The sequence below is a fragment of the Ovis canadensis genome, chromosome 2 (genome assembly GCF_042477335.2).
Source record: "Ovis canadensis isolate MfBH-ARS-UI-01 breed Bighorn chromosome 2, ARS-UI_OviCan_v2, whole genome shotgun sequence".
NCBI lineage: Eukaryota > Metazoa > Chordata > Mammalia > Artiodactyla > Bovidae > Ovis > Ovis canadensis.
In genome coordinates, this window is record NC_091246.1 from 59,901,283 (window position 1) to 59,913,458 (window position 12,176).

Below are 12,176 nucleotides of genomic sequence, written 5' to 3' on the forward strand. Positions count from 1 at the left end.
AACAGCTCTTTCAGCAATTAATACGAAGACTGCCCCTCTGAAAATAATAGGCATGTTTAAAAATACAGTCAATAGTCATGGCCTTAAATCCCAAAGTTTAAAGCTTTCAAAAACAATCAATGGAAAAAAGTGTAGGACAAATTCACTTGTTACTGAAATCAAGAAATCAAACATGAGAAACTTTTGGTATCTCATGGCTTCCTTTTCATCTGTTCTCTAATAATGAGGATGTATGTCTAAACTCTCTTCACCACTCTAAATTCTCTTCACTGAATATTAACTATTCAGTATAATAAAATGAATTAATAATATGTTAATTATGTTCTAATAAGGGAAGGCAGGTACTGAGTAGGTATGTATATTTCAATTGTATAACAATGGGGGATTTCTACAACATTTCCAAGGAATGATATACTATCCTTAAGAGTCTGTCAACATGCTATTTAGAACACGATCTCTCAGTAGATTGGCAGTTTTATCCCAACATGCAATTATTTTGATGCTTTAAAAACATTTTAACACAATGTAAACACAATGTAAAACCACATAACTAAATGTCATATATTAACACAATGCTTAGAGTTTATGAAAGTATGTTTAATGCAAAATTATATACTGGGCATGTAGTGGGTAAAATATTAAAATTTGAAATCTTTACCCTGATCACTTTAAACGTAACAATATTTAAAATATCAAGGCTATAGAGTAAAGACCGTATCTCCTCACAATTTATTATTACTATGAATATTTTCAAGTCTGTACAATAGAATGACTCCTTGTTTTAAAATAAATCATTTAATTTAGCATTTCTAAACCACAGAAACGACTTTAAATTGGTATATCATCTTGTGAATATCTACAGCATAATCCAGATTTTAAAAAGTCCAATTTACAAAGTAAAAGCTATATAAACAGATAAAATACTTCACCTTCAAACTTACTATTGCTCCAAAAGCTAACTTTCTTTACTAAAAGATGCTGGTTTTCATGTGAACTGCTTATTAATTTCACAGGGTTTTAAATAGACCATACAAACACAGAGCAGGAGGAAGAGTCATGGCCATTTAAGCAACTTCAAAAGAAAAGGAGAACCCAAGAATTCACAATAGCAGTAGTCATGATTTTTTTCATTATATTGTCTAACTGGACAGAAGGATTATATCTGGAATATTAGTGGTTTGAAGGAAGTACCCTAAACAGAAACTGTCTAACTGGGTAAATAAGCACCATCAATTAAGAAGGAATGTAAAGCACAATGGCTTTCAACAAATCTAGCAAATCCAGTACAGAACTAAGAATATTCTATAAAAAGATCAGATCTGCTAAAAATTCTATACAAAATGTTACCAATATAAAAGCTTTTCTTTGCATTCAAAATACTGAAACAGTTGTATGTAGTTTGTAAATTTTAAGACTAAAATCTATTGTTGGCTTTCACTTGCAAAGTCATGCATTAACTGTTTTCATATCAAACTTTTTGATGCCTGTAAAAAAGAAAAAAAAGATCTCATAGCACATTTAAAACCTAAGTAAATGTAAGCTTTAAATGAAATTAAGCAGAACTATAAAAGCCCAAATATCCAAATACATATTTAAAGCAATATATAGCTACCTAAAAAAAAAACAACTGATGACTAAATTAATTTTAATTAATAAGTTATTTCTTCACCCACCTGTAACATTTGATTTCCAGTACCATCCCTCAACCTGTAAGGTCTGATAACTCCATCTTCATTAAAGAACCTAGGGGGTCGCAGACTCTCCACTTCATCAGAAGTCTCTGTCGCTCTAGAGGGAAAATGTATAACTTGACTTTAAAAATTACTCAAAAACTCCTAGTATACTTTAAAATGCAACTATTAATACTAAAAAAGATCTTTTGGACTAAATGAGACCATTATCTCACTTCTCCATTTTAAAATCTGTCTTCTGACACAAATAGGGTAAGTTTTCTAGAAAAATGTAGAACTGCAAAGAAGTTTTTGTATAGATTCTCTTGGATTTTCTTTGTAGACGAGAATCAGAGAATCAGCATATGAGTACTGCTTTTTCTCTTCTGATTTAAGACTTTTAATTTCTTTTGCTTTTCCTATTTCTTACTATATTGCATTATTAGCTCCTCCAACACAATGCTAAAGATGGCACTCAGGCACCCCTCTCTTGTTCCTAACCTTTAAAAAGAAAGCTTCAAAGAGTTCTTCATGAAGTATAGATATCAGCAACTTTTTTTTTTAAGGCACTTCTTGTGAAGCCAAGTAAGTTAATTTCTACTTTTAGTTTCCTAACAGTTATTTTTTGGTCATTGTTACTGAAATCTTGAATGAGCAATGCATTTAAATAGGGAATTTCCCCCCGGTCATTGCTGTAATTCTATGGTTTATCTCCTTCAATCTATTCATGTTTTAAGTCACATTACATGATTTTCCAATGTTCAAATACCTTCACATTCCTTTCTGAGGCTTGATATGTACTGTTTGAAATGCATATACACATTGCTGAATTTGGTAATATGTTAACATTTTTGACTGTATGGACATACATGAGATTGACTCACTTATTTGATCATTCACTCATTCAACAAATATTCACCCATTCAATAAATATTAAGAGCATATAATATATCCAGTGGTCATGTATGGATGTGAGAGTTGGACTATGAAGAAAGCTGAGTGCCGAAGAATTGATGCCTTTGAACTGTGGTGTTGGAGAAGACTCTTGAGAGTCCCTTGGACTGCAAGGAGATCCATCCAGTCCATCCTAAAGGAGATCAGTCCTGGGTGTTCATTGGAAGGACTGATGCTGAAGCTGAAACTTCAATACCTAGGCCACCTCATGCGAAGAGTTGACTCATTGGAAGAAACCCTGATGCTGGGAGGGATTGGGGGCAGGAAGAGAAGGGGACGACAGAGGATGAGATGGCTGGATGGCATCACCAACTTGATGGACATGAGTTTGAGTGAACCCTGGGAGTTGGCGATGGACAGGGAGGCCTGGTGTGCTGTGATTCATGGGGTTGCAAAGAGTCGGACACAGCTGAGCGACTGAACTGAATGTATCCATAGTATAAACATATACATATGGATCAATTCTCCAGGTAAAAGCAAAAATTGGCAGAATGGATAAAAAATGTGATCCAATTATATGCTGCCCATAAGAGGCTCATTTTAGAGTCAAAGACACAGATAAATTGAAAGTAAAAGGATGGGAAAACATATACAATGTAAATACCAAAAGAGAGCTGAGATGGCTCTACTAAATCAGAAACAATTAGACTTAAAAAATTCCTGTTAGACACAAAGAAGGACATTTTATTTAGAATTAATTTCTATTAGAATATAGTTCATTTACACAGTTGTGTTAGTTTCAGGTGTACAGCAAAATGAATCAGTTACACATACACATATATCCATTCTTCTTTAGATTCTTTCCCCATATAGGCCATTACAGAGTACTGAGTGGAGTTCCCTGTACTATATAGTAGGTCCTTACTATTATCTATTTTACATATAGAAGTGTGTATATGTCAAAGCCAATCTCCCAATTTATCCCTCCCTTCCCTACCCCTTGGCTTCCTTGGTATCTCAGATGGTAAAGAAACCGCCTGCAAAGCAGGAGACCCCGGTTCAATTTATGGGTTGGGAAGATCCTCTGGAAAAGGGATAGGCTACCCATTCCAGTATTTATGGGCTTCCCTGGTGGCTCAGCTGGTGAAGAATCTGCCTGCAATGCAGGAGACCTGGGTTCAGTCACTGGGTTGGGAAGATCCCCTGGAGAAGGGAACGGCTACCCACTCCAGTATTCTGGCCTGGAGAATTCCATGGACTGTATATAGTGCATGGGGTCGCCAAGAGTTGGACACCACTGAGCGACTTTCATTTTCACATTCCCTAACCCCTGGTAACCAGTTTGTTTTCTACATTTGTAACTATTTATGCTTTGTAGATAAGTTCATTTGTACCATTTTTGTAGATTCCACACGTACGCAATATCATATATTTGTCTTTGACTTACTTCACTCATTCTGACAATCTCTAGCTTCATCCATATCACTGCAAATGGCATTATTTTTTTCTTTTCTATGGCTAATAATATTCCATGTATATCTGTACCACATCTTCTTTACTCATTCATCTGTTGATGGACATTTAGGTTGCTTCCATATCCTGGCTACTATAAACAGTGCTTCAGTGAACACCTGGGGGGCATGTATCTTTTGGAATTATGGTTTTCTCCAGATAGAAATGCCCTTGAGTGGGACAGCTGTATCATATGCTAGCTCTATTTTTAGTTTTTTAAGGAACTCCCATATTGTTCTCCATAGTGGTTGTACTAATTACACTGTCACCAACTTGTAGGAAGGTTCGCTTTTCTCCACACCCTCTCCAGCATTTATTGTCTGTAGATTTTATTGATGATGGCCATTCTGACTGGTTGTAGTTCTGATCTGCATTTCTCTGGCATTAATAATCAGTGACACTGGGCATCTTTCCATGTGCTTTTTTAGCCATCACTATCTCTTCTTTTGAGTAATGTCTGTTTAGGACTTTCACACATTTTTTGATTGGGTTGTTTGTTTCTTTGCTATTGATCTGCATGAGTTGTCTGTATATTTTGGAGAATAATCCACTGTCAGTTTTCATTCCAAAGAAGCTCAGTTCAGTCAGTTCAGTCGTGTGCAACTCTTTGCGACCCCATGAATGGTAGCATGCCAGGCCTCCCTGTCCATCACCAACTCCCGGAGTTTACTCAAACTCATGTTCATCGAGTTGGTGATGCCATCCAGCCATCTCATCCTCTGTCGCCCCCTTCTCCTCCTGCTTCCAACCCCTCCCAGCATCAGGGTCTTTTCCATCCCAAAGAAAGTCAATGCCAAAGAATGTTCAAACTTCTGCACAACTGAATTCATTTCACAAGTTAGCAAAGCAATGCTCAAAATTCTCCAAGCTAGGCTTCAAATAAGCAGGATGACAATATATAGCCTTGACATACTCCTTTCCCAATTTGGAACCAGTCTGTTGTTCCATATCCAGTTCTAAGTGTTGCTTCTTGACCCGCAACAGATTTCTCAGGAGACAGGTCAGGTGGTCTGGAAAAGCTTTTAAGTTTAATTAGGTCCCATTTGTTTACTTTTGTTTTTATTTTTATTTTCATTACTCTAGGAGGTGGATCAAAAAAGATCTTGCTGTGATTTATGTCAGAGTATTCTGCCTGTGTTTTTCTTTAAAAGTTTTATAGTATCTGGTCTCCAGTTTAGTTCAGTTCAGTCGCTCAGTCATGTCTGACTCTGCGACCCCATGGACTGCAGCACGCCAGGCCTTTCTGTCCATCACCAACTCCCGGAGTTTACTCAAACTCGTGTCCATTGAATTGGGGATGTCATCCAACCATCTCATCCTGTTGTGTCTCCTCCTTCCGCCTTCAGATCTTTCCCAGCATCAGGGTCTTTTCAAATGAGTCAGCTCTTTACATCAGGTAACTGAAGTATTGGAGTTTCAGCTTCAACATCAGTCCTTCCAGGACTGATCTCCTTTAGGATGAACTGGATGGATCTCCTTTCAGTCCAAGGGACAATCAAGAGTCTTCTCCGACACCACAGTTCAAAAGCATCAATTCTTCAGTGCTCAGCTTGCTTTAGAGTTCAACTCTCACATCCATACATGACTACTAGAAAAACAATAGCCTTGACTAGATGGACCTTTGTTGGCAAAGTAATATCTCTGCTTTTCAATATGCTGTATAGGTTGGTCATAACTTTCCTTCCAAGGAGTAAGCATCTTTTAATTTCATGGCTGCAGTCACCATCTGCAGTGATTTTGGAGCCCCCCAAAATAAAGTCTGCCACTGTTTCCATATCTATTTCGCATGAAGTGATGGGACCAGATGCCACGGTCTTAGTTTTCTGAATGCTGAGCTTTAAGCCAACTTTTCCACTCTCCTTTTCCACTTTCATCACGAGGCTCTTTAGTTCTTTCTCACTTTCTGCCATAGGGTGGTGTCATCTACATATCTGAGGTTATTGAGATTTCTCACGGCAATCTTAATTCTAGCTTGTGTTTCATTCAGCCCAGTGTTTCTCATGATGTTGAATTAAATAAGTTAAATTTAAAAGTTTATAAACTGCATATAAGTTAAATAAGCAGGGTGACAATATACAGCCTTGACATACTCCTTTTCCTATAGTACAGTATCTGGTCTTACATTTAGGTATTTAACACATTCTGAGTTTATTTTTATGTATGATGTTAGGACAGAGAAGGCAATGGCACCCCACTCCAGTACTCTTGCCTGGAAAATCCCATGGATGGAGGAGCCTGGAAGGCTGCAGTCCATGGGGTCGCTGAGGGTCAGATACAACTGAGCGACTTCACTTTCACTTTTCACTTTCATGTATTGGAGAAAGAAATGGCAACCCACTCCAGTGTTCTTGCCTGGAGAATCCCAGGGACGGGGGAGCCTGGTGGGCTGCCATCTATGGGGTTGCACAGAGTCGGACACGACTGACACGACTTAGCAGGAGCAGCATGATGTTAGGAAGTGTCCTAATTGTATTCATTTACATGCAGCTGTTCAGTTTTTCTGGAACCACTCATGGAGGAGACTTTTTTCCATTGTATATTCTTGCTTAGTTTATCAGAGATAGGGTGACCATAGGTGCATGGGTTTATCTAGGGACTTTTTACCCTGTTCTGTTGATTTGTATCTCTGTTTTTGTTCCAGTACTATTCTGTTATGATTACTGTAGCTTTGTAGTATAGTCTGAAGGCAGGGATCCCAATTCCTCCAGTTGTTTTTCTTGTTCAGGACTGCTTGGGCTATCAGAAGAACTGTACAAAAAAGATCTTCACGATCCAGATAATCACGATGGTGTGATCACTCATCTAGAGCCAGACATCCTGGAATGTGAAGTCAGGTGGGCCTTAGAAAGCATCACTACGAACAAAGCTAGTGGAGGTGATGGAATTCCAGTAGAGCTATTTTAAATCCTGAAAGATGATGCTGCAAAAGTGTTGCACTCAATATGCCAGCAAATTTGGAAAATTCAGCAGTGGCCACAGGACTGGAAAAGGTCAGTTTTAATTCCAATCCCAAAGAAAGGCAATGCCAAAGAATGCTCAAACTACTGCAAAATTGCACTCATCTCACATGCTAGTAAAGTAATGCTCAAAATTCTCCAAGCCAGGCTTCAGTAATATGTGAACCGTGAACTTCCTGATGTTCAAGCTGGTTTTAGAAAAGGTAGAGGAACCAGAGATCAAATTGCCAACATCCACTGGATCATGGAAAAAGCAAGAGAGTTCCAGAAAAACATCTATTTCTGCTTTATTGACTATGCCGAAGCCTTTGACTGTGTGGATCACAAGAAACTGTGGAAAATTCTGAAAGAGATGGGAATACCAGACCACCTGACCTGCCTCTTGAGAAATCTGTATGCAGGTCAGGAAGCAACAGTTCGAACTGGACATGGAACAACAGACTGGTTCCAAATCAGAAAAGGAGTACGTCAAGGCTGTATATTGTCACCCTGCTTATTTAACTTACATGCAGAGTACATCATGAGAAACGCTGGACTGGAAGAAACACAAGCTGGAATCAAGATTGCCGGGAGAAATATCAATAACCTCGGATATGTAGATGACACCACCCTTATGGCAGAAAGTGAAGAGGAACTAAAGAGCCTCTTGATGAAAGTGAAAGAGGAGAGTGAAAAAGTTGGCTTAAAGCTCAACATTCAGAAAATGAAGATCATGGCACCCAGTCCCAACACTTCATGGGAAATAGATGGGGACACAGTGGAAACAGTGTCAGCCTTTTATTTTTTTGGGCTCCAAAATCACTGCAGATGGTGACTGCAGCCATGAAATTAAAAGACGCTTACTCCTTGGAAGAAAAGTTATGAGCAACCTAGATAGTATATTCAAAAGCAGAGACATTACTTTGTCGACTAAGGTCTGTCTAGTCAAGGCTACGGTTTTTCCTGTGGTCATGTATGGATGTGAGAGTTGGACTGTGAAGAAGGCTGAGCGCTGAAGAATTGATGCTTTTGAACTGTGGTGTTGGAGAAGACTCTTGAGAGTCCCTTGGACTACAAGGAGATCCAACCAGTCCACCTTAAAGGAGATCAGCCCTGGGATTTCTTTGGAAGGAATGATGCTAAAGCTGTAACTCCAGTACTTTGGCCACTTCATGCGAAGAGTTGACTCATTGGAGAAGACTTTGATGCTGGGAGGGACTGAGGGCAGGAGAAGAAGGGGACAACAGAGGATGAGATGGCTGGATGGCATCACTGACTCGATGGACGTGAGTCTGAGTGAACTCCGGGAGTTGGTGATGGACAGGGAGGCCTGGCGTGCTGTGACTCATGGGGTTGCAAAGAGTCGGACACAACTGAGCGACTGAACTGAACTGTGCTTCCATACAAATTGTAAATTTTTTCTAGTCTAATTCTGTGAAAAATGCATTAATTTCATAGGGATTTCACTGAATCTGAAGATTGCCTTGAGCAGTATAGTTATTTTGACAATATTTATTTTCCAATCCAAGAACTTGGTATATCTTTCCATCTCTTTATGTGGTCTTTGATTTCTTTCATCAGTGTCTTATAGTTTTCAAAGTACAGGTCTTTTGTTTCCTTAGGTAGATTTATTCCTAGATATTTTATTGTTTTCGATATAATGGTAAATGGGAGTTTTCCTTGATTTCTTTTTCTGATTTTTTGTTGTTAGTGTATATGAATGCAAGAGATGTCTGTGTATTAATTTTATAGCCTGCAATATTACCAAATTCACTGATGAGCTCCAGAAGTTTTCTGATAGCATTTTTAGGATTTTCCATGTATAGTACCATGTCATCTGCAAACAGTGACAGTCTTACTTCTTTTCCAATTTGGATTCCTTTTATTTCTTTTTCTTCTCCGATTGCCATGTATAATTCCTTATTTTTACTGACTTTTGAGTTTATCTGATGACTATGATTCAATAATTATAGTTGTGAAACCAACATTACAGGCAGAAGCAACTGAGGCTGTTTTCTAATCTTAACTTTAAACTAAAACAGTCAACACTGCATCATGGGAATAGTATGAAATAGCGACTTAAAAGGAGCAGCTCATTTAATGACAATGATTATTCCTATAGAACAGGAAGTGAAAGATAATACAAAAGAAAAAGATCAGGGAGATATTCACCCACCAACTTTGTAAGTTTGGTTTCTAAGTTAAATTCATTAGCATGAATTTAATCAGTTGTTTTATATGTTACAAACTTCTAGAATAGAGGCAGCAATAATGTAACTACTAAATTTTAGTCTTATAATAAATATAATTTGGAGGAAAAAAGAACATGTTTTAAAATTATTTGTACAAGTGACGAGAAACTGAAAAGATGTAATAGTTCACAGCAAATGAAATCATAAAGAAAGGTATGAATGCAAGCTGAGTTTGAACGAGGAATATAAAAAGTCATTCTTTACTTCTCAAAAAAGGAATTAGAGTATTACATTTGCTAATTTTATAACTAATGTACAGAATTACATTATTGTAAAGTATTTCAATCAAAGTAAGTAAAAAGCTGAATTTGCCAAACGTTTCCTCCCAAGGCTTCTGGGAATGAATGATGAATAAAGCAGAACTGAAGATGAAATGATGCAATGCCAAAAAGTATCAAAAGCAATTAGGAAGATCATATGTAACTTGCTGTTATTATTGGGTTCATAACTAAGTGCCCTGGGTCAAACAGATTTACTTCATTTCTCTTGGGTGAAGCATTTTACATCAGGAGAATTTACCTTTTTATTCCCTGAAATGTACTGCTAGCCATGTCTATGATGCCTCCAGTTGGCCTTGTCACTGCTCCAACTAAACCTTTCCCAACACCTTTAAAGAAACCAGTTGCTCCTTCTTTCTGAGCTCCTGGAAAGAAAAAATACAGAGTTTTTGACAACTGGATTAAGAATAAAAAAGGAATCAATTCATGAAATATATACATCACCCGAAAGAATTATTATACTCACCTTTGATTGGTTTTGTAACAATTCCTGTTATGCCACTTACAAAACCCTAGAGGAAAAGCACAAATGAAAATTTACAATAATCTGATGTGATACTTTGAAGAACCAAGTCTGGCTTACAAAAGAAATACAGAATGCTGCTTTCTAGATACCACAAGAATTAATGTATTTCCTACATATTTTATTTAAACAGAGTATTTTAAAGGCTATTGACATTTTTTTTTATATATGACAACCCCACTGCTCCTCTAACATCCAAATAATATTTGAGTGAATGCAAGTTTTCTATTTCCTTTCTCATAGAATGTGGCTTTAAAAGATATTCCTCAAATGTTCACAACTATGGGAAATTTCTTACAGAAACTAAGCCTTTTCCTCCACGAGTGATGCCTTCTCTAAGACCAGCTGGTTGCTTGTTCATGGCTTCTCTTCTCTTCTGTTGGTAGTCTTCATCCATAGTCATAGCTGCCACCCCTTTAGCCATAGCACTGGTGATTTTGGAGGCAGCACCAGCTAGTCCACCTGGCAAAATTATAACACCTTTAGTAAAAACCAAACATATCCTTACTTTCTAGCATAATGATCCTTGGTGGGCATTCTTTCTTACCAACAGCTCCACCAACTAGTGCTTTTAGTCCTAGTGCCATTCCTTCCACAAACTCTTCAGGACCCTGGATGGCTCCCTAGGGTCAAAATATAATAACAATAAATAAAGTTACTGTTATTTTTAAAGGTAAAAATTTTTAAAAATATACAGTGAAGGTAGTTGTGACAGAAAGAATAAAAATGTCCTAGAGAAACTGACATCAGAGGAAAGCTTCACATTAACAGAACGCTCAGATATTTCATGACTTTCGAAGTACAAAGGATAAAGTGCTGGAAGTTGATCCAAACTTAGAAAGGAATATGATTATTCACCAAAGTATACAAAAGATGCTTACATGGATTATAAGCTATATATGAGAAGGCAATCACAAACGACTCTTGAAAAATTTTCAGAGAAAGAAATAAAAACACTTTAATTCTTAGTATTTCTAATGTTTTAGATTACAGTGTACAAAATATATATCAAATGTATTTTATTTTTCATTTTCCTCTATGTTTAAAAGTCAAAGTGGGAGAGTTTTTAATGTTTTGACAGGAATTTTTAAGGGACATAGACCAATCATAATTTCTGCCACTGAATATCAAGATTGCTTCACACACTGTCAGCTTACATGGTTATTCTTACTGTCACACACCACTGTGCAAAGCAAGACCGCATGTCCATGGGAATCTTGATTCTACTATAGTGTAAACTTTATCCACTTTTAATATTCCAACAGATCACTTAAAATTTGGTATTTCTTAGTAAAGTCTTAGGTTTTGAAGGAAAAGGTAAACATTTCTTCCAAGATTTTGCAAAACCTCTTACCACTGTTTCAAAATTATGTCCTTTTGTTGTTTTCAACAATCTATTTACACCTACAATTCAAGTTAACAATTGGAATGCACCAAAGTATAGTTCATTTACAATGTGTTGGTTACCAGTATACACTAAAGTGATTCAGTTATATACACTTGTGTGTGTGTGTATATACTTCTTCATACTCTTCCCATTATGGTTTTTTACAGGATATTGAATAAACTTCCCTGTGATATATACAGTAGGACCTTGCTGATCATCTGTTTTATATAGCAACTTGTATCTGCTAAAGGAATGAATTATTTATTCAAAAGGATTAGTGTGATATATTGTACAAGATTAACTATGTTACCTGGTAAGGTTCATAAAAAAATGCTTCTACACCTTCAGAAAATTCTCTTATCAAGCCAAAGGGATTTCCCAAAACGTCAAGTCCAAGAATGAGTACATACATCTGTTTAATGGCCTAAAAATGAAATATAAACATCAGTCAAATCAGATAATCGAGTTAATATTTTTCTCCTTACATTTAGTACACATATCTAGTTTTTTTTTCAGGCTAACATTCTCACCAGCAATTTCAAACTATCCCATATCACCTATTCATCACTAGTCTTAGTTTAAAAAAGCAATTTGGTATTAGAATATCAGAAATAATATGACTCTATTTACACAGAGTTTTAGAATATTCAAAATACTTTCACTTTTCCAACTATGTGTGACAGTTGTTATTACTGCCACCATTTTATAGACTATAGAAGCACAC

General features: G+C 36.8%; 1 protein-coding gene across 3 annotated transcripts in view; it reads right to left on the reverse strand.

Moving 5' to 3' along the window:
* Window positions 1-12,176, reverse strand: part of VPS13A (vacuolar protein sorting 13 homolog A) — a 272,036-nt gene that overhangs the window by 31,231 nt on the left and 228,629 nt on the right. For 2 of the 3 annotated variants that reach the window (XM_069576302.1, XM_069576303.1), the window contains exons 63-68: window positions 11,763-11,876; window positions 10,613-10,688; window positions 10,364-10,527; window positions 10,009-10,054; window positions 9,784-9,907; window positions 1,674-1,788 (exon numbers count right to left, since the gene is read on the reverse strand). In XM_069576302.1, the coding sequence (XP_069432403.1) occupies window positions 1,674-1,788; window positions 9,784-9,907; window positions 10,009-10,054; window positions 10,364-10,527; window positions 10,613-10,688; window positions 11,763-11,876 (639 nt within the window). Of the gene's footprint in view, window positions 1-710; window positions 1,485-1,673; window positions 1,789-9,783; window positions 9,908-10,008; window positions 10,055-10,363; window positions 10,528-10,612; window positions 10,689-11,762; window positions 11,877-12,176 lie in introns of those variants that run through there. The other variant, XM_069576304.1, reaches the window with a different exon arrangement.